We start from the raw sequence: 21,010 nt of genomic DNA on the forward strand, positions 1-21,010 counted from the left end.
ATTCTCAGTTGCAGATCTGTTGTCTTACTGGTCTGCTTAAACACTTTTATTTCAGCACTTATTTTGAGAAGACTTCGCTTTTTAGGATGCTTATAATGTCCTGAGGTGCCTCTGTCCCCTCCACGCTGCTTTGCCCATCTTCCCCGCCCAGTTCCACTCACCCATGTCCCTGCACACTCTGTCCCTCGTACTCATCAGGGCAGCAGCACTGAGCTCCTGGGTTGTCTCTCCCTCCTCAGGCTCATCATCATCCCAGGATATCACTGTCCCATCTTAGGCCCATCTTAGAGTTTCTTCACCTTTTTAGTTCTTCTCACCTTGACATTGACTCTAGCCACACCCACTTCTCTTACTTGAATCTTATTACCAAGAACTGTTAGACTTCTGAAATCCAACCTCCGGTCTTCTAGCCCTGTCCCTCCCTTACTCCTAGAGCACCTGCTCTTCTGCCTCATGGAAGGAGTGATTCTCAACCATGGCTCCATGTCAGAATCACTTTTTGAGGTTTTAAACATTTATATGGCTTAGAGCCACACCTAGAGATTCTAATTTAGTAAGTCTGGAATGGGACTTAGGTACCAGTGAATTATTATTTTTTTTAAGGCTCCCCAGTTGACACTGATTTCCAAAGAGGGTTAAGAACAACTGCTCTAGATTCTGCCATTTTCTCCTAAATTAAAACCTCTTCTTATCCTCACTTTCTTTTTTGTATCATTCATTATTTCAGCCAGCCTCTTGCCTGTCTCTTCAACTTCCTCTTTCTCTTAGTCTTCTGTTGCACTCTTACAGGAAAACCGCCATCTTTATCAGGCTGACTGCATTCTCCATTTTCCTACTGGGTTTCTGGAAGATTCTGCTAGAGAAAATATACAAATTGTGGATTTTCCATCAGTTTGCCACTTCACAGTCAGAGTCTCCCATCTCATCTCTATCCTTGATCCTGCTAGAGGAGACTCACGAGCTTAGGCAGTTCCCTCTCCAGTTTCCCACAATACTTATTTCAAAATTATGCCATTCTCAGGTCCCATACCCTCCACTTCTTTCTCACTTTCAGATAACATTATTTCCTAATTTCCTAAGGGCATCTAATGTCCATCCATCCATTCTGCAAACTACTGCCTTCTGGCTTTTGAATCCAGTCCTCCAATAAAAGCACTCTGGCCAATGTGACTAAATTTTCCCTTTTTCACCAAGTTCAGTGGCCTCTTACCCTCCCAACATTTTGTTTTGAATTTTTTTAAGCTATTAAAAAATAGTACATTGAATACCTTCCACTTGGTGCAGCAATTGTCAACATTTTTATATTTGCTTTTTCTCTGAACATATGATTTATGTTTCACTTACCTGAAATTGCAGGCATCGTGATTCTTGCCTCAAAATCTGAACATGCATCTCCTTAGATAAGGATGATTTCCTAGATCACATTATCGTATCTCAGAAAATCACTGTCAGTGCGATGTCATCTGATTTGCAATCATATTAAAATTTACACAGTTGACCTCATAAAAAGTCTTCCTTAGTTGTGTGTGTGTGTGTGTGTGTGTGTGTGTGTGTTTAACAATTTAACAATACCAGAGATCATGAATTGTATTTAGTGGTTATTCTCTCCATCCTTGCTCCTTTGTTTCTCACGGCATAGGCTTTAAGAGGCCGGACTGGCTGTATTATAGAATATCCGACATTTTAGATTTCTCTGATTGTTTCTCATGTTTAGAATCAGGTTAAACTCATTTGGCAAGAGCTTGTGAATATCCTAGTACTAAATAGCTTTTTATCCAGTGGTCCTGGTATCAATTGAAGATTCTTGGCCGAAGCAAGGATTACATTGTTGATTTTCTAATTTTACCATAGTCCTTAGCTGACATTCCTCAGGAAAGAAGAGCTTTCCTTTCATCATTATTGCCATCCATCCGTACGTAGATTGTCCTTAGTTCAAAGTGCTATAATGCATTGCTGCCACTATTGTTTTTGGTTCTCAATTGTATCGTGTTTGGCCAGTCCTTTTCAGCTGGTTCCTGTCGCTTTAGAACGTGACCCACTTCCTTGCTTTCTGGCACATCAGAATAGCCCCGGCTCACACCGGGTTTGACTTCTTCCCCCAGGCTGGAATGAGCCATTTCTCTAAGGAGCCCTGTTCCCTTCAGTAGAGAATAATAATATAGAATCCGGAATCTCGTGTGCATATTGCTACTGAGGTATCATTTTTGTCTGGAACATTCAGTGGATAAAGCTTCAAAATAGATTTTTTTTTTTTTTTTTTAATCTCAAATTCGCACGGATAACTCACATTCAAATCCGGTACCACGAGTTCCTCGTCATCTTCCCTCATTCCATGTCTGCATCTCCCCTACCGGGAAATTCTAGTTTCCAAAACACTCAGCATATTTGTTCATTTTCTCTCCTGCACGGTCCATACAAAAGAGCTTCAGAATTACAGCTGTGCTCCCACCGTGAACAAGCTGGCAGCTAAGAGAGGTGCACTAAGCCCACACAGAGTGCTGTGCTCTAACGTTATTTGAAGGAACGATTTTTCTCTGTGGCATGTTACAGACTTACTATACGGATTCTTTCTGTTAGTATTCAACTTCATTTTATTTTTCGAGTGTATATAACACGTACCTGGCTCAAAAGTAAAAACTTCGCGATAAGGCACATTCAGTAGAGTTTCGCTGCCGTCCCTCTCCCTTCCACTCTATTTCTGTCCCTTCCCGTACCCCTGGAGATAATCATTTTCTGTGTTTTATTGTTTTATTTCTATTTCTGTATTTCCTATTTCTATATGTCTGTTCTGTTTTAATCTTCCAGTGTTTCTTTCTGCCAAGGTAAGCAATGGCTACGCCTCCCCAGCATAAGTGTGCACATGCTTGACATGTTCGCTCGCATTTCTCCTTTCTTACACAGAGGAGGGATGTTAACCTCTACCTATTCAAGAGACTATCAAAGCATTTATGGACGTATTTTCAAAGCACCACAGTTTGCCCTCTGGTCACAAATTATTTACTTTTCTCTCACATGCAAAGTACATTCTCTCTCTCCCAAGAAGGCCCCTAACAGTCTCATCCTGTTACAGCTTCCGTCCGTTCAAAGGCCAGAATATCTGTATTGAAATTAGATTCAGGTTTGGATAAGCTTCTCAGTTGTACAGCTCCCGGAGTCGAGTTCTTCATCTGAAGACCTGTGACAGCCGACGTCCAGTGGCAGACCCGCATTGATCAAAACTACTGTTCCACACGGGGACAACAGGAGGCACATGGTCCATCCCCGTTCTGAAATCTAGCTGAGCACAGATTGACCATTCCCAGATTGGCACTCAGGCCTGGGAATAACTCCCCATCGCTCTTCGTGCCTTTTTCTGGACTCTTGGATCAACTTTGAGACGTCCTTTTTTTTTTTTTTTTTTTAAGATTTTATTTGTGTAATTGAAAGAGAGAGCACCTAAGTATGAGCAGGGGGAGGAGGAGGGGCAGACGGAGAAGGAAAGGGAGAAGCAGACCCCACACCGAGCTGGGAGCCAGATGTGGGGCTCAGTCTGGATCCCAGGACTCTGGGATCTTGACCGGAGCCAGAGGCTGCTGCTTGACTTACTGAGCCACCCCGGTACCCCATGAGAACTCCTTCCTTTACAGGAAAGCCCGCCTGTGAGTTCAGCCAGGGGTTCTCACAGCCGGCTCACGGGAAGGCCTCTTTTCATCTCACACTGTCTCAGTCACTCAGTCTCAACTAGTGCTGTTTCTTGAACATAATTCTCTACTATCTTTGTGGTTCTTCTGCGACTCTTCCTGGGTTTTGCTCCCTTGTCTTCCCTTTAAATACTGGTGTTTCTTTGGAGCACTCTTCTTCATCCTCTGTTTTCCCTTCATACACTGCCCCTGGATGATCCCGTTGACTTCAGCGATTCACTAGAATTCAGATGCTGATGGTTCCCGAATTCCTGCTCTGAAGCAGGCAGACTCCTCAACTCACAAATGAAGCAGCCTTGTTTGGAGGTTGAAGCTCGAGACCCCTGAGGGCTCTTTGACACTGCCCAGTCTCCTCCTTCCCACATGTATTTCTCAAGTCCATACCCTGTGTCTGACCCCACTGTCTCTGCTTTAGGGTAGACATTTGCCATGTCTTGCCTGCGTCAATGAAAGCCTTCTCCGACTTGATTCTCTACCTCAGTTTCATCCCCGTCCAGAGCATTCTCCACACTGAAGCCGGACGGCCTTTTCAGACCACAAACCTAGTGAACTACTCTCTTTCTCTGAAATCCATTCATGACTTTCAAGACAAAAGTCAAGCTCCTCAGCGTGACCACAGCGTCCTTCGTGCTCTGGCCTATATCTTCATTCTCATATCTGGCTACTTCTTTCCTGTCAGGAATATCTGTGCTGTCACAAGCCTCCTCACCGTTACTTATAGTGCTCCCACGGCCTAAACTGCCCTTTCTCTTCTCCTTAATATACTTCAAGGCTCATTCAGCTCGGGTATCACGTGATCGCTATCAAGTAAAACTCCCTCCTCCTCCCAGATCTCCTTTTTACCTAGTGCTTGTCTCTCTCAGAGCTCTTCCCAATCCTTTTCTTGTCTGTTTTCCCCGAGACCTAGAGCATCTTCAGGGTTCACTAAGGAAATCACCTGGGAAAATGTTTACCACAGAACTATTTCATTAGTAAGTTGATTGATTCATTCTTTAATATTTAGGTTCTTCAAGTCCATTTTTTATGTCATCTATTCGTGGCACAATCATTGAAAACACGTCTTCAGCTGGGACATTGACACAAATTCCTTTTTTCCCCAAATATGAAGTGGAACTTGATTCTCCTAGAAAAGTCATCCCGTACCCTGGAAAGGAACACATTGAACGTGTTTTGGAAGAATATTCACATCAAGTCAAAGATCTACAGAGAAGACTGAATGAAGTGAGTTGCGTTCTTTCTTTTCTTCTAGTACTTTATACCATTTGGGGATGACAATGAGGCAATTGCCTTGGAACAGAACCTAAACCTACTAAAAGAAACACTTAATGATAGATTTATTGGTTAAACTTATTAATTTGGCTTATGCCTTCTATTTCAGTATTAAGAATTGAACACATGAATTTTATATGCCCAATTTTGTTAATAGAATGCCTTGGTTTCATGGCTAATTTTAATTAAATTTGACTAGTTCAAAATATTATAATTAATGATGTTTATCTGTAATTAAATAATTGGTTCAGCCTGCTGTCCTGCTATCATGTTACCTTGTTTTCCTTTTTTAAAAAATGTTTTAAGATTATTTCTTTATTTGAGAGAGAGTGCGCAAGCTTGGGGGAGGGGAGAGGGAGAGGCAGACTCCTTGCCCAGCAGGAAGCCTGACACGGTGACACGAATTCGATCCCAGGACCCCTCAAATCATGACCTGAGCTGCAGACAGATGCTTAACTGAGCCACCCAGGTGCCCCGATACCTTGTTTTTCTTTACAAAGCAGTTGTGGGGATAGGTTTTTAGATATATGTGTATACGTAATAGCTAAATAATATATAAAAGCTATTTGCTAGATTTTTTTTATATTTGCTAAAAATTTTTAAGTGGACCTTATGTAGAACGAAGCCAGCTTTAGGCAGATTTACAGTTGTAAACTGGGTCCCAGGAGTCTGTGGTCTAAAAGTGAAACTTTCCATTGTACTCAAAGCCTTTCATGATATACCCCCTCTCTGTACATTGTAGCCTCATCTACTACCTGTTCCCCAAATGCACCCTCCATTGCAACAATGTTAAGCCATTTGGGCTTCCCTGGAGGTAGCGTGGTAGCGTGCTTTTCTGGGGCTTCATGCTTTTGCCCAGGCCATTTCTTCTTTACCATGTGTGCCTGGCAAATTCTTATTATCCATCAAGACTCAGCTCAAGCATTTGCTTCTCCGAGTCCTTTGCTCTAAACAGCATTAGGAATGTTCTCCTCTGCACAGCTGTCGCCCTGTGTGCACGTCTGCTGCAGGATTTAAGTCATGTGACTGTATTCATTCGTTAACAAATTGTTCTTCCTCATTCAGACTGCGTAAGCACACTCAGGGGAAAAACTACAACTTTATTAGGTGCTGAAATCATGTACTATTGTGTTATGTGCAGCGATACAGAGATGAGTAAGGTAGGACTCATAAGGGGTTCGTAGACTTGAAGAGGATCTGGCATATAAACAGTGCTAATTCCTCATGGTAAGTGCACTCATGAAGGGGGAGGATGGGTGGGTGGACAGATGGATGAAGCAGAGACACCAGTGAGGGAAAGAACCAGTGTCTTAATTCATTTCCCCCGTCTGTCCTCTGGCAGAGAATCTGACACGTGATTGGCTCCCAGTAAATATGTGTTAATCTCTAATAAGTGACAGGGTTGTTTGGAGACTGGTAATATTTAGCACGAACCTCCTATGCAACAGGTGTGCTGGGTGCTGAATGTATGAAGATGGAAAAGATGTGGCCGTGTCTGCGTACACATGTACGGTCCGTGGCTGAGATAGTTAAATCGACGATGGTAGTAACAGTGAGATCTGTGCTGCAGTAGGGGAGGCGGTGACGCTAGAGCCAGTTGCTGCTGACGCTCCTTTTCATATTTCACTTTCCAGCAACACTTCACATGGGTGATTTCCGCTGCCTCTTGAACCACTCTTTTCTCATGGAGATGCTCTTGATTTTCCTTGAGCTTATTTATTTGCCTTCAGTTTCTTGTTCCAACAAAACCATCTGAAAACACTCAACAGTGATCCCATGGCTTCTGTTCCCATCTATATGCCAGTACATGCTCAGCTTATGTTTCTAGTACGGACCTTTCCCCGTAGCTCTGCGCCGGTTAGTATATCCATGTACCTACTTGGCATTTCTACTTGAAACTGTTCTGAGGCTCTGTCATCTTAGCCTTCCTAGTGGGATACATGAACTTCCCCCAAACTCACTCTTCTCCCACTGTCCCTTCCAACTATATGTGTGCCACCTTTACATAGTGGTACGAGGCAAAACCTTGTTTATTCTCTCTCTCTCCCTTTCTTCTTTTTCTTCCTTCCTTTCTTTTTCTTTCTTTCTTTTCTTCTTTCTCCTTCCTTCCTTCCTTTTTTTTTTAATTAAATTTTTTAATTTTTTTATAAACATGTAATGTATTTTTATCCCCAGGGGTACAGGTCTGTGAATCACCAAGTTTACACACTTCACAGCACTCACCATAGCATATACCCTCCCCAATGTCCATAACCCCCCTACCGTCTCCTGGCCCCCCTCCCCCCAGCAACCCTCAGTTTGTTTTGTGAGATTAAGAGTCACTTATGGTTTGTCTCCCTCCAGATCCCATCTTGTTTCATTTATTCTTTTCCTACTCCCCAAACCCCCCACGTTGCATCTCCACTTCCTCATATCAGGGAGATCATATGATAGTTGTCTTTCTCTGACTGACTTATTTTGCTAAGCATAATACTCTCTAGTTCCACCCACATCGTCGCAAATGGCAAGATTTCATTTCTTTTGATGGCTGCATAGTATTCCATTGTATATATACCACATCTTCTTTATCCACTCATCTGTTGATGGACATCTAGGTTCTTTCCATAGTTTGGTTATTGTAGACATTGCTGCTATAAACATTCGGGTGCACGTGCCCCTTCGGATCACTACGTTTGTATCTTTAGAGTAAATACCCGGTAGTGTGATTACTGGGTCATAGGGTAGTTCTATTTTCAACATTTTGAGGAACCTCCATGCTGTTTTCCAAAGTGGTTGCACCAGCTTGCATTCCCACCAACAGTGTAGGAGGGTTACCCTTTCTCCGCATCCTCGCCAGCATCTGTCATTTCCTGACTTGTTAATTTTAGCCATTCTGACTGGTGTGAGGTGGTATCTCATTGTGGTTTTGATTTGTATTTCCCTGATGCTGAGTGATGTGGAGCTCTTTTTCATGTGTCTGTTGGCCATCTGGATGTCTTCTTTGCAGAAATGTCTGTTCATGTTCTCTGCCCATTTCTTGATTGGATTATTTGTTCTTTGGGTGCTGAGTTTGCTAAGCTCTTTATAGATTTTGGATACTAGCCCTTTATCTGATATGTCTTTTGCAAATATCTTCTCCCATTCTATCAGTTGTCTTTTGGTTTTGTTAACTGTTTCCTTTGCTGTACAAAAGCTTTTTGATCTTGATGAAATCCCAATAATTCATTTTTGCCCTTGCTTCTCTTGCCTTTGGCGATGTTCCCAGGAAGAAGTTGCTGTGGCTGGGGTCAAAGAGGTTGCTGCCTGTGTTCTCCTCACGACTTTGATGGATTCCATTCTCACATTGAGGTCCTTCATCCATTTTGGGTCTATTTTTGTGTGTGGTGTAAGGAAATGGTCAATTTTCCCAACACCATTTGTTGAAGAGACTGTCTTTTTTCCATTGGATTATTCTTTTCTGCTTTGTCGAAGATTAGTTGACCATAGAGTTGAGGTTCCATTTCTGAACTGTCTATTCTGTCCATTGATCTATGTGTCTGTTTTTGGGCTAGTACCATACTGTCTTGATGATGACAGCTTTGTAATAGAGCTTGAGGTCCGGAATTGTGATGCCACCAACTTTGGCTTTCTTTTTCAATATTCCTCTGGCTATTCGAGGTCTTTTCTGGTTCCATATAAATTTTAGGATTATTTGATCCATTTCTTTGAAAAAAATTGATGGTATTTTGATAGGGATTGCATTAAATGTGTAGATTGCTTTAGGTAGCATAGACATTTTCACAATATTTGTTCTTCCAATCCATAAGCATGGAACGTTTTTCCATTTCTTTGTGCTTCCTCAGTTGCTTTCATGAGTGCTTTATAGTTTTCTGAGTACAGATTCTTTGCCTCTTTGGTTAGGTTTATTCCGAGGTATCTTATGGTTTTGGGTGCAACTGTAAATGGGATTGACTCCTTAATTTCTCTTTCTTCCATCTTGTTGTTGGTGTAGAAAAATGCAACTGATTTCTGTGCATTGATTTTATATCCTGACACTTTACTGAATTCCTGTACGAGTTTTAGCAGTTTTGGAGTGGAGCCTTTTGGGTTTTCCACATATAGTATCATATCATCTGCAAAGAGAGAGAGTTTGACTTCTTTGACGATTTGGATGCCTTTAATTTCTTTTTGTTGTCTGATTGCTGAAGCTAGGACTTCTAGTACTATGTTGAATAGCAGTGGTGATAGTGGACAGTCCTGCAGTGTTCCTGACCTTAGGGGAAAAGCTGAGATCTTTTCGCCATTGAGAATGATATTTGCAGTGGGTTTTTCATAGATGGCTTTGATGATATTGAGGTATGTACCCTCTATTCCTACACTATGAAGAGTTTTGATCAAGAAAGGATGCTGTACTTCGTCAAATGTTTTTTCAGCATCTATTGAGAGTATCATATGGTTCTTGTTCTTTTATTAATTTATTGTGTCACACTCATTGATTTGCAGATGTTGAACCAACCTTGCAGCCCTGGAATAAATCCCACTTTGTCATGGTGACTAATCCTTTTAATGTACTGTTGGGTCCTATTGTTCATCAGGGATATTGGTCTATAATTCTCCTTTTTGATAGGGTCTTTGTCTGGTTTGGGGATAGAGATAATGCTGGCCTCATAAAATGAGTTTGGAAGGTTTCCTTCCACTTCTATTTTTTTAAAAAATTTCAGGAGAATGGGTACTAATTCTTCTTTAAATGTTTGATAGAATTCCCCTGGGAAACTGTCTGGTGCAAGGCTCTTGTGTTTTGGGAGATTTTTGATGACTGCTTCAATTGCCTTACTGGTTATGAGTCTGTTCAGGTTTTCTATTTCTTCCTGGTTCAGTTTAGGTAGTTTATATGTCTCTAAGAATTTCTTCCAGATTGTCAAATTTGCTGGCATATAGTTGCTCATAATATGGTCTTATAATTGTTTGTATTTCTTTGGTGTTGGTTGTGGTCTCTCCTCTTTCATGATTTTATTAATTTGGGTCCTTTCTCTTTTCTTTTTGATAAGTCTGGCTAGGGGTTTATTAATCTTACTCTTTCAAAGAACCAGCTCCTAGTTTCATTAATCTGTTCTACTATTTTTTTGGTTTCTGTTTCATTGACTTCTGCTCTGATTTTTATTATTTTTCTTCTTCTGATGGGTTTGGGCTTTATTTGTTCTTCTTTCTCCAGCTCCTTTAGGTGTAGTGTTATGTTGTGTATTTGAGAACTTTCTTGTTTCTTGAGAAAGGCTCAAATCGCTGTATACTTTCCTCTCAGGACTGCCTTTGCTGTGTCCCAAAGATTTTGAACAGTTGTGTTTTCATTTTCATTTGTTTCCATGAATTTTTAAAATTCTTCTTTAATTTCCTGGTTGACCCATTCATTCTTTAGTATGATGCTCTTTTAGCCTCCATGTATTTGAGGTCTTTCCAACTTTCTTTTTGCAGATGAGTTCTAGTTTCAAAGCCTTGTGGTCTGAAAATATGCAGGGAATGATCCCAGTCTTTTGGTACTGGTTGAGACCTGATTCGTGGCCCAGGATATGATCTATTCTAGAGATGTTCCATGTGCACTAGATGAGAGTGTGTAATCTGTTGCTTTAGGATGGAATGTTCTGAATATATCTGTGATGTTCATCTGGTCCAATACGTCATTTAAAGCCTTTATTTCCTTGTTGATCTTTTGCTTAGGTAATCTGTCCATTTCAGTGAGGGGTTTGTTAAAGTCCCCTACCATTACTGTGTTATTATCAATGTGTTTCTTTGATTTTGTTATTAATTGGTTTATATAATTGGCAGCTCCCATGTTAGGGACATAGATATTTAAAATTGCTAGACATTCTTGTTGGACAGACCCTTTAAGTATAATATAATGTCCTTCTTCATCTCTTATTATAGTCTTTGGCTTAAAATTTGTCCGATAGAAGGATTGCCACCCCAACTTTCTTTTGATGTCCATTAGGATGGTAAATTGTTTTCCACCCCTTCACTTTAAATCTGGAGGTGTCTTTGTGTCTAAAATGAGTTTCTTATAGACAGCATATCTATGGGTCTTATTTTTTATCCATTCTGATACCCTGTGTCTTTTGATTGGGGTATTTAGTCCATTTACATTCAGGGTAACTATTGAAAGATATGAATTTAGTTCCATTGTATTGCCTGTAAGATGACTGTTACTGTATATTGTCCCTGTTCCTTTTTGGTCTACTTTCAGGCTCTGTCTTTGCTTAGAGGACCCCTTTCAATATTCCCTGTAATGCCGGTTTGGTGTTTGCAAATTCTTTTAGTTTTTGTTTGTCCTGGAAACTTTTTATTTCTCCTCCTATTTTCAATGACAGCCTAGCTGGATATAGTATTCTTGGCTGCATATTTTTCTCATTTACTGCTCTGAATATGCCATCCCATTCCTTTCTGGTCTTCCAGGTCTCTGTGGATAGGTATGCTGCCAATCTAATGTTTCTCCTGTTGTAGATTACAGACCTCTTGTCCCAAGCTGCTTTAAGGATTTTCTCTTTGTCTCTGAGACTTGGAAGTTTTATTATTAGATGATGTGGTGTTGACCTATTTTTATTGATTGGGGGGGCGGATTCTCTGTGCCTCCTGGATTTTGATGCTTGTTTCCTTCTCCAAATTAGGGAAATTCTCTGCTATAATTTTCTCCAGTATACCTTCTGCCCCCCCCTTTCTTCTTCTGGGATCCCAATTATTCTAATATTGCTTCATCTTATGGTATCACTTATCTCTCATGTTCTCCCCTCATGATCCAGTAGTTGTTTATCTCTTTTTCTCAGCTTCTTTATTCTCCATCATTCATCATCTTTTATCACTAATTCTCTCTTCTGCATCATTTATCCTAGCAGAAAGAGCCTCCATTTTTTATTGCACGTCATTAATAGCTTTTTTAAAATTTCAACTTGGTTAGATTTTAGTTCTTTTATTTCTCCAGAAAGAGATTTTATTCCCTAGAAAGGGATTCTCTGGTATCTTCTATGTTTTTTTCAAGTCCTTCTAGCATCTGTATGATCATCATTCTGAACTCTGGTTCTGATATCTTACTAAGTCCATATTGAGTAGGTCCTCAGCAGTCGATACTGCCTCTTGTCCTTTTCTTTGAGGTGAGTTTTTCCACCTTGTCATTTTGTCCAGAGAATAGATGAATGAGAGAACAAAATGCTATAAGGGTAACAACAATACCGGAAAAGTATACACTAACCAAATCAGAAGATACATGAAACATAGGAGAGAAGAAAGGGGAAAACAATTTATGTATAACCAAAAGAATATACATATACATAGATAACTGAAAGAATTTGTGAACACCACGTCAGACTCACAGGAAATACTGAAAGTGGTCCTCTAAGCAAAGAGAGAACCTAAAACTAACAGACCAGAAAGGAACAGAGACGATATACAGTAACAATCACCTTACAGGCAATACAATGGCACTAAATTCGTATATATATATATATATATATATTTAGGCTGGTGAATAGAACAGACCCACACACTTGATTTGGGGTGTATTTTGGTCTGTTAGAAGAAACTGCCTCCCAAAATTTTAAAGAAAGAAAAACTTATGTATGTATAGAAATAAGGGCAAACATGATGAAGGGATCAAATATGACTGCAAAGATGAAAATTTAAAATGATTTTAAAAAAGGAATTGATAAGCAGGTGGTTGAAAAAGAAAGGAAAAAAAAAAAAGGAGAGAATGTGATCAGGCTGGAGACTAGAACAAAGCCATAGGCTAGATGTAGTATATATTTTGGTCTGTTAGAAGAAACTGTATCTCAAAATTTTAAAGAAAAACTTATATGTACACAAAAAATAAGGTTAAATACAATGAAGGAATAGAATATGAGTGTAAAAATGAAAATTAAAAAAGATTTTTTAAAAGGTGTTAAGATAGATAGGGGTACCTGGGTGGCTCAGTGGGTTAAAGCCTCTGCCTTCGGCTCAGGTCATGATCTCAAGGTCCTGGGATCGAGCCCCACATCAGGCTCTCTGCTCAGTGGGGAGCCTGCTTCCTCCTCTCTCTCTGCCTGCCTCTCTGCCTACTTGTGATCTCTCTGTCAAATAAATAAATAAAATCTTTAAAAAAAAAATAAATAAAAGGTGTTAAGATAAAATAGTTAAAATAGGAAAGAGAAAAAATTTTTTAAAATGAAAAAATTGACAATTTAAAAAATTTAATTTTGAAAAATTTAAAGGATCATGGGGAAAAGGCCATGAATTCTGTGTGCTGTATTCCCCTAGCCCCGTTCCCATTGATCAGTAAACTTGGTCTTGGCTGGATGATCTTGCTGATGAGGGACCTCTTGCAGTGATTCTTGGATATCTTTGCCCGAGGCGGAATTGCACCGGCCCTGCCGGGGGCCAGGCTAAGCAGTCTGCTCAAGTTTGCTCTTGGTAGCTTTTGTTCCATGAACACTTTTTGTACAGCTTTGGAGGATGAGAGTGAAAATGACAGTCTCCCAGTCTCCGCCCCGGAGGATCTGAGAGCTTAGGGACCCCCTCTTCAGTGTGCCCTTAGAGTAAAGCAGTCAGTCCCTCCCATCTCCCTGGTCTCCCGCTGTGCTCCAAGCCCACACAGCCTGTGACTGAGCATTTCTGTCTCTGGTACACAGCCCTGTTTGGAGTCTCCAAACCCAGCGGATTTCCCAGGCACACTCCTGCTCGGCTCCTCCCTGTGGAGGAAGCGGGGGGGGGGGTCTCCCTGGATTTGCCACTTAATGGGGTCCCTGCTCAAAAAGTAGTGGCCTGACTGTGCATCAGATCACAGTTCAAGGTAACCTGAGCTGAGCGCACCCCTCATCTCTGTCTCTACAGCCGGCTTCCCTGCTCTAACACCTGGGAGCTCTGCCACCCTGAGACACCCCTGGCCTCTCTGTCACCCTGCAGCTCCTGAGACCACGCTGTTCCCGTGAGGGCTCCATCCCCACTTAGCCACTGGAGTGATGTCCCTCCATGGAGCAGACTTCTAAAAGTTCTGATTTTGTGCTCTGCTGCTCTACCGCTTGCCCGGAGCCGACCCCTACCCCCAATGGTCTCTGTCTCCATATATGGCCTTGGATTCACTTCTCCGCATGTCCTACCTTCCAGAAAGTGGTTGCTTTTCTGTTTCTAAGAATTGCTGCTCTTCTTTTCTTTGATCTCCTGTTGAGTTTGTAGGTGTTCAGAATGGTTTGATAACTATCTAGTTGAATTCCTGGGACCAGAGGAAATTTAGGTCGCCGCCACCACCATCTTGCTCCTCCCTCCAAACCTCATTTATCTGTGTTACCTCTTCCCTGGTGTCACTTTATCACCATGTCTGTCCATTTCTCAGATCCATTTCCATTTCCACTATTGCCATCCGAAGTTCAGACTGGACTGTAAAGAAAAGATAAAGGACCTTAACCTTATATTGACTATATAAACATTGTCAATTGCAAAACCAGCTAGTATCCTATTACACTTCCTCTCCTGTGTAGTGTTTTTTCTGGTGTTTTTTTTTTTTTTTCCTAAGATTTTATTTATTTATTTGAGAGAGAATGAATGAGAGAGAGAGAGCAAAAGCGGTTAGGGGAAGGGCAGAGAGAGGGGGAAGCAGACTCCCTATTGAAGGGAACCCCATGTGGGACTCAATCCCAAAACCCTAGGATCATGGCCTGAGCTGAAGGCAGATGCTTAACTGATTGAGTCACTTAGGTTTCTGCTTTTCTGATAGTTATTGCCTTTCTTTTTCCTAATGCTGTGTGCCTTTATTATTGTATATGTATATTTTTTAAAGAACTATCATGTAGGTTTTCTCTTAAATTCTTCTTTTTTTTTTAAGATTTTATTTATTTATTTGACAGACAGCGATCACAAGTAGGCAGAGAGGCAGGAAGAGAGAGAGGGGGAAGCAGGCTCCCCACTGAGCAGAGAGCCCGACTTAGGGCTCGATCCCAGGACCCTGGGATCATGACCCGAGCCAAAGGCAGAGGCTTTAACCCACTGAGCCACCCAGGCGCCCATTAAATTCTTCTTTGATCCATGACTTTTCAGGAGTCTTCTGTCCTGTTTTCCAGCCTGGGTGAGTTTCTTAGGTCCGTGTATAACTGTTTTCTTGTCATTGCTTTCCTAATTGGATCCAAGATATCCAGGATTCACTGTTTTCTCTCATCCTTTTTCTTGATCTACTTCTTCATTTAATCAGAGCCCATCTTTAGAAACTTAAAAGGAATATGTGCACACATTTTATGGATCTTTGCATTCTGAGAATGACTTTAGCTGGGTGACGTTGAAAGTCATTTGTTTTCAGTCCTTTGAAAATATTGTGTCCTTGCATTTTGCATTGCTACTGAGAAGTAGGTGTCCGTCTGTCACTTGCTCCTTTGCTTTTACTTAATTGAGGTTTGTCTTTGGAAGCTTTAGAGTCTTCTGTCTCTGAAAATCCCCCACAATGTGTTCAGGTGTGGATTTTAGCTTTTTCACTCATTGTGCTGGGGATTTAGTGGATCCTTTGGTCTTCAGATTTGTACTTTTAAGCTTGGAGGAATTCAGTTTTTTCTTTGATAGTTTCATTCCCTCTGTTTTCTCAGTTCTCTCTTTCTGTAGGTCTGTTAGTCAAATGTTATCTGCTAGGTTATATCTCTAAATCTCTTACCTTTACTTTCAAAAGTTACCTATTTTTTCTGCTTTGAGGGGACATTTCTTGACTCCTAACATTTCTATTGCAGCTTTTTAGTGTGGAAGCACATTTTTAATTTCCAAGAACTCAACTCTTCTCACTTGATCTCTTCTTTGGAATCATGTTTCATTCTTACTTTACAGCTGTGATGTCTCTCAAATCTCAGTGCAAATACAAGTTTTTCAGAAGTGGTCTTCTTCTGCTGCATTACTTTGTTTCTTTGGATCATTTTTCTCTGGTGTTTGCTGCTTTGTTTAATCTTGGTCTCTGTGTTTCATTTTATAATTTTCCTTCAGGTGTCCAGCGGTGTTGGTTGGTTGGTTGGTTGGTTTTTGTTCATACTCAAGGATGATCAGTAAAAAGCTGATGCCAGACTCTCTATCCACAGGCAGAACTTGATGGCTTTGCTTTGGGATGATCATGTGGTATCACTTGTTATGCTGGGAGATCTCTCAGTACCTGGTTTTTAGAGATCTTAGTGAATTTCTTTGTAGTACAACACCTTGACTTTTGGGTGGTGGTTGTCCGCTGTCAAGTTTTTAAGTGGGATGGAAGTGGGGATTTACTCTTCTGTATAAAAAATTGTAACCAATTTTCTTGTTTTCAAAAATAAAACTTCTTTCTATCCCTATCTTGAGGTAGAAGTCTGATTTGTTTTAGAAATAGTGTATTGGTTATTAAGAATAGATTTAAAAGGGACCAAGCTTGAGACAGACTAGATAAGGTAGTTCAGCAACCTAGGTGAGAAATGATTAATTAGGCCCTGAAGTATGGTAAAAGGAGAAGGAAGTACACATAAAAATAAATTAATGATCTATGGATTTTTGGAAATTATTACAAATTTCCTAATAATTTAAGGAAATACATCCCTCTGGTAAAGGCTGATTTGCATGGCATTTCTTTTTCTTTCAGAGCAATGAATTGCATGAGAAACAGAAGTTTTACTTACGGCAGTCGGTCATCGATTTGCAAACAAAACTTCAAGAGATGCAAATGGAGAGAGATGCCATGGCTGACATCAGGTTGGGCATCGTTACCTAAAATTATTTTAAGGTTTTACTCTTTGTAGTATAAAACTACTTGTGTGGGGGCGCCTGGGTGGCTCAGTGGGTTAAGCCGCTGCCTTCAGCTCAGGTCATGATCTCAGGGTCATGGGATCGAGTCCCGCATCGGGCTCTCTGCTCAGCAGGGAGCCTGCTTCCCTCTCTCTCTCTCTGCCTGCCTCTCTACTTGTGATCTCTCTCTGTCAAATAAACAAATAAAATCTTAAAAAAAAAAAAAAAAACCACTTGTGTGAATATGAATTTTTACAATATTATTTCTTCCCTTTCACTTATCTCATAGACGAAGGGAGAGTCAATCCCAGGAGGAGTTAAGAAATCAGCTTCAAAACACAGTTCATGAACTCGAAGCTGCCAAGTGCCTTAAGGAGGACATGCTGAAAGACAGCAGCGCGCAGGTAGAACAGCTGAGGAAGATGATGCTCGGCCACGAGGGGGTGCTTCAGGAAATCCGCTCCGTCCTCGCCGACTTCGAAGAAGCCTCAGGCAAGAAAATATACGAACACGACAGCGTGTCTACTCTCCACTTCCGCAACATGGGCTCGGCTATTAGTAAAATCCTAAGAGAATTAGACACAGAGATTTCTTATCTTAAAGGGAGGATATTTCCAGTAAGTGGTGAGAACACTATTCAATTTTATATTAAAATCCATTAAGAGAATAGTATTAGGCATATAATTTTTCAAGGTCTTATTAGTAAGCCAAGTTCTCATTTTTGTTCTCTAAAATAACAGTTATTTCTACAAGAGTACTTTGTCTCAGTACTTTAAGGGAACTAGCTTGATTTGCTGTATGGCCTCATGAGAGTATAACCAACCAAAGTAAACTAATAAAATACAGTGATAGAATGTATTTGGTTTCAGTATTACTTTTATTTGCTTCTTTCTAAAGTGTCCTTTTAGGGATGCCTGGGTGGCTCAGTCAGTTAAGTATCTGCCTTCAGCTCATGATCCCAGGGTCCTGGGATGGAGTCCCACGTTGGGCTCCCTGCTCAGCGGGGAGTCTGCTTTGCCATCTGCCCCTCCCTGCTGCTTATGCACACATGCGCACTCAGTCTCTTTCTCTATGACAAGTAATAAATAAATAACATGTTTAAAAACAATAAAGTGGTCCTTTAGTTGGAAAATCTCCAGTTTTCAAGATGTATATTTGCCAGTCTGTAAATCAACATCTCTTTTTTTGTAACTAGGTAGAGGACCAACTTGAAGCACTGAAGTCTGAATCACAGAATAAAATAGAATTGCTTCTTCAACAGCATCAAGATAGGTGGGTTTCTGGCCGAAGTATGGAAAGTCATAGTGAACTAAACCATAGGTTTATAATTCCTCATCAGGAATTCCAAAATCAAAAATGTTCTGAAATGAAAGTTTTCTTCATTGGTTTGTGGCACGGGAAAATTTTCCTGACACTTGTTTAAAAGGTTCAGGAAGACTTTAATCAAGGCTTCTGCAGTAGGGGTTCTGTGTTGGGGGGAAAAGATGAGACTCAGCTCTCCTAATACAACCAAGAAAGTAGGGATTTACAGCCAAGGAACAGGTGAGTGGGGCAGCGGAGACATCACGGGTGGTGTCTAAAAAGACTTAGCAAGATATGGGCAGGCCAGCGCGGTTGGGGGAGGGGTTGATGGGTGCCAAGGTCAAGGCCTACAATAGGATTCAGAGGAGCCTGACTAAAGCTTGGTCAAGGAGAGAGTCTTTGTAACTCATTTGTTGGCAAAACCTGACCTGAGCTTAATGTAAAGCTTTATGATATAAAATCTTTATGATTTAGTGTGAATATTTAAAAACCTGTTGTTATATCATATGATCTCCCTGATATGAGGGAGAGGAGATGCAACATGGGGGGTTAAGGGGGTAGGAGAAGAGTAAATGAAACAAGATGGGATTGGGAGGGAGACAAACCATAAGTGACTCTTAATCTCACAAAACAAACTGAGGGTTAATGGGGGGGGGGGGGTGGGGGGGGTGGGATTATGGACATTGGGGAGGGTATGTGCTATGGTGAGTGCTGTGAAGTGTGTAAACCTGGCGATTCACAGACCTGTACCCCTGGGGATAAAAAGATATTATATGTTTATAAAAAATAAAATTAAAAAAACCTGTTGTTATATTTGTAATATGTTTGGCTTATAGGAAACTTCCCTACATGTGTCTCATAATATATAGTACTTGTAACTTATTACACTGTAAAATTTTTTTTAAAAAATCTGAATTCTAAAACTTAAAATAAGCAGCATATTCAAAGTCAAAGTAGAATACTAAATTTGAGAGCGTTTGAAAATTTGAAAATCATTAATTTTTAGAATAACTTGTAGTCAAGCAAAATCTTATATACCAAATAACGAACATCACACACATTCTTTTTATAGGATTGAGCAGTTAATAAGTGAGCATGAAATTGAGATAACGGGCCTTACCGAGAAAGCCAGCAGCGCTCGAAGCCGGGCGGATAGCATCCAGAGTCAGCTGGAAATCATTCAGTACGTGTGTCCCGGTGGTTTGAAACTGGTATTCATAATCCTCATTTTAGATACTCTATTTTCATTAATGTTCTCTTCTAAAGTCTTTTAAAATTTGCTTTAAAATTTTTACTTTGCTTTTGCTTTCAAATTTACTTTCTTATGAGAAAGTAAAACTTCTCTAACATTTAAATGAATGGAAAGGATTACGCAAAGATAGTGTCACATGACCACCGTCGCAGTATTATTGCCCTAAGTGAGAACAGCTTGCGTGGGGTGGGGGTGGGGTTAGACTGACAAGGTCAGCATCAGGGCAGGACTCCAGGCATGACACAGGCCTGCCCTAGGAGGCCAGCCAAGCCCACAGCCGTAACGGGTGGAGATATTTCCTTCAAGAGTAGGAAAGGGGAGAGCAACTGGACGTTCTTGAGGCTTTTCTCCTCCTTTGTGTAAAAGTACTTTACACAGCAGGTACTGCTTTTGGTGTGTTTCTCTGCCTGTGACCTAGAAGGGCATGAGGTAGTGATGCCTCTGTGTACGTCTCCCTCCCCTGCTGGCACACCGAGTGTGCTGTGACTGCCTTTCTAAAGGCCACAGTTACTAGGAGTAGCACGTCCTGTCGGCCCACAAGCTCCTTGCCTTTCTGAGAGGACGGGGCATGGGCATGTTGGGCTCAGTCTCTCTCGATCCTTCCCAGGTGGTGCCACGCACTTGCTGTGCTCAAGAGCAGTGGGACAGGGGCGCCTGGGTGGCTCAGTGGGTTAAAGCCTCTGCCTTCAGCTTGGGTCATGATCTCGGCGTTCTGGGATCGAGCCCCGCGTCGGGCTCTCTGCTCGGCGGAGAGCGTGCTTCCCCCTCCCTCTCTCTCTCTGTCTGCCTCTCTGTCTACTTGTGATCTCTGTCTGTCAAATGAATAAATAAAATATTTAAAAAAAAAAAAAAAAGAGCAATGGGACAGGGGGACTGTGCTGTTGCACGCCAGGGGTTAGATGCGAATTCCCTGTAAGGCTGTCCTCGCTGGCCAGGGATGGACAGGAGTACATCACGTGGGTCCGTGGCACGGTGAAGCTGAGGCCTGTGGGCAGTGGCCGCCCCGCCACCCCGTGTTCTCTACTAGCGGGAAAGAAAGCAGTATTATTGCACGCATTTGGGCCTCTTGGAATTGGGTGTTTTAAACATTGTTCATATTACAACTGGTAGGATTAATCAACACCACATACATTATATATGGGTATGTGTAAATATATATATATAAAATATAGATGTATACATATAAATAATTTTATAACTTGAGCTTACACGTATTGAAACTTTCTACAGGGGCATTTTCAATCATATACCAAAGTAGAGAGAAATAGTACAAATGAAACAAATGAACCTAATACACACTGTCTAGCTTCAGCACTTAGCAGCATGGTTGAGCTGAAGCTTTTGAGAAGCTATTTTAGAAAATAAAAGACTTTTGACCTAGTTATATGATGTAAAAGAACTAGTGGCCGTGTCTAAATGCTGGTGTACGCATAGATATCACACTTCTGCTTAGTTTGCTCTTTGCTTTTATCCCCCTTTCAAACTCTTCTTAGAGAACAAGCAAGAAACCAGAATTCAATGTATATGCGTCAACTCAGCGATCTGGAATCTACTGTTTCTCAGCTACGTTCTGAGTTAAGAGAAGCCAAAAGGATGTACGAAGACAAGGTGAGGTTAGATTTGGCCACTCTGTGTCCACACACTATTATGCACAGATTCAGTTCCAAATTTTTAATAGTTTATTTGAAAATGAGGCATCAGAGTAATGTCAAATTAAAAGCAGCTTTTAAGATGGAGTAGGAGTTTGCCAAATATCTATATGTTAAATTATAAGTGATTTTTAAAGAGGGCATGTGATGTGATGAGCTCTGGGTGTTAT

General features: G+C 41.0%; 1 protein-coding gene across 1 annotated transcript in view; it reads left to right on the plus strand.

Moving 5' to 3' along the window:
- LOC111149286 (coiled-coil domain containing 158) overlaps nucleotides 1-21,010 on the plus strand; it is a 74,566-nt gene that overhangs the window by 1,072 nt on the left and 52,484 nt on the right. Inside the window, exons 2-7 of the mRNA XM_022506270.1 lie at nucleotides 4,684-4,901; nucleotides 16,495-16,604; nucleotides 16,927-17,254; nucleotides 17,833-17,909; nucleotides 19,012-19,122; nucleotides 20,685-20,799. Of these exons, the coding sequence (XP_022361978.1) occupies nucleotides 4,684-4,901; nucleotides 16,495-16,604; nucleotides 16,927-17,254; nucleotides 17,833-17,909; nucleotides 19,012-19,122; nucleotides 20,685-20,799 (959 nt within the window). The remainder of the gene's footprint in view (nucleotides 1-4,683; nucleotides 4,902-16,494; nucleotides 16,605-16,926; nucleotides 17,255-17,832; nucleotides 17,910-19,011; nucleotides 19,123-20,684; nucleotides 20,800-21,010) is intronic.

This window comes from Enhydra lutris, unplaced genomic scaffold (genome assembly GCF_002288905.1).
Source record: "Enhydra lutris kenyoni isolate GAN:26980312 unplaced genomic scaffold, ASM228890v2 scaffoldscaffold21, whole genome shotgun sequence".
NCBI classification, from domain to species: Eukaryota; Metazoa; Chordata; class Mammalia; order Carnivora; family Mustelidae; genus Enhydra; species Enhydra lutris.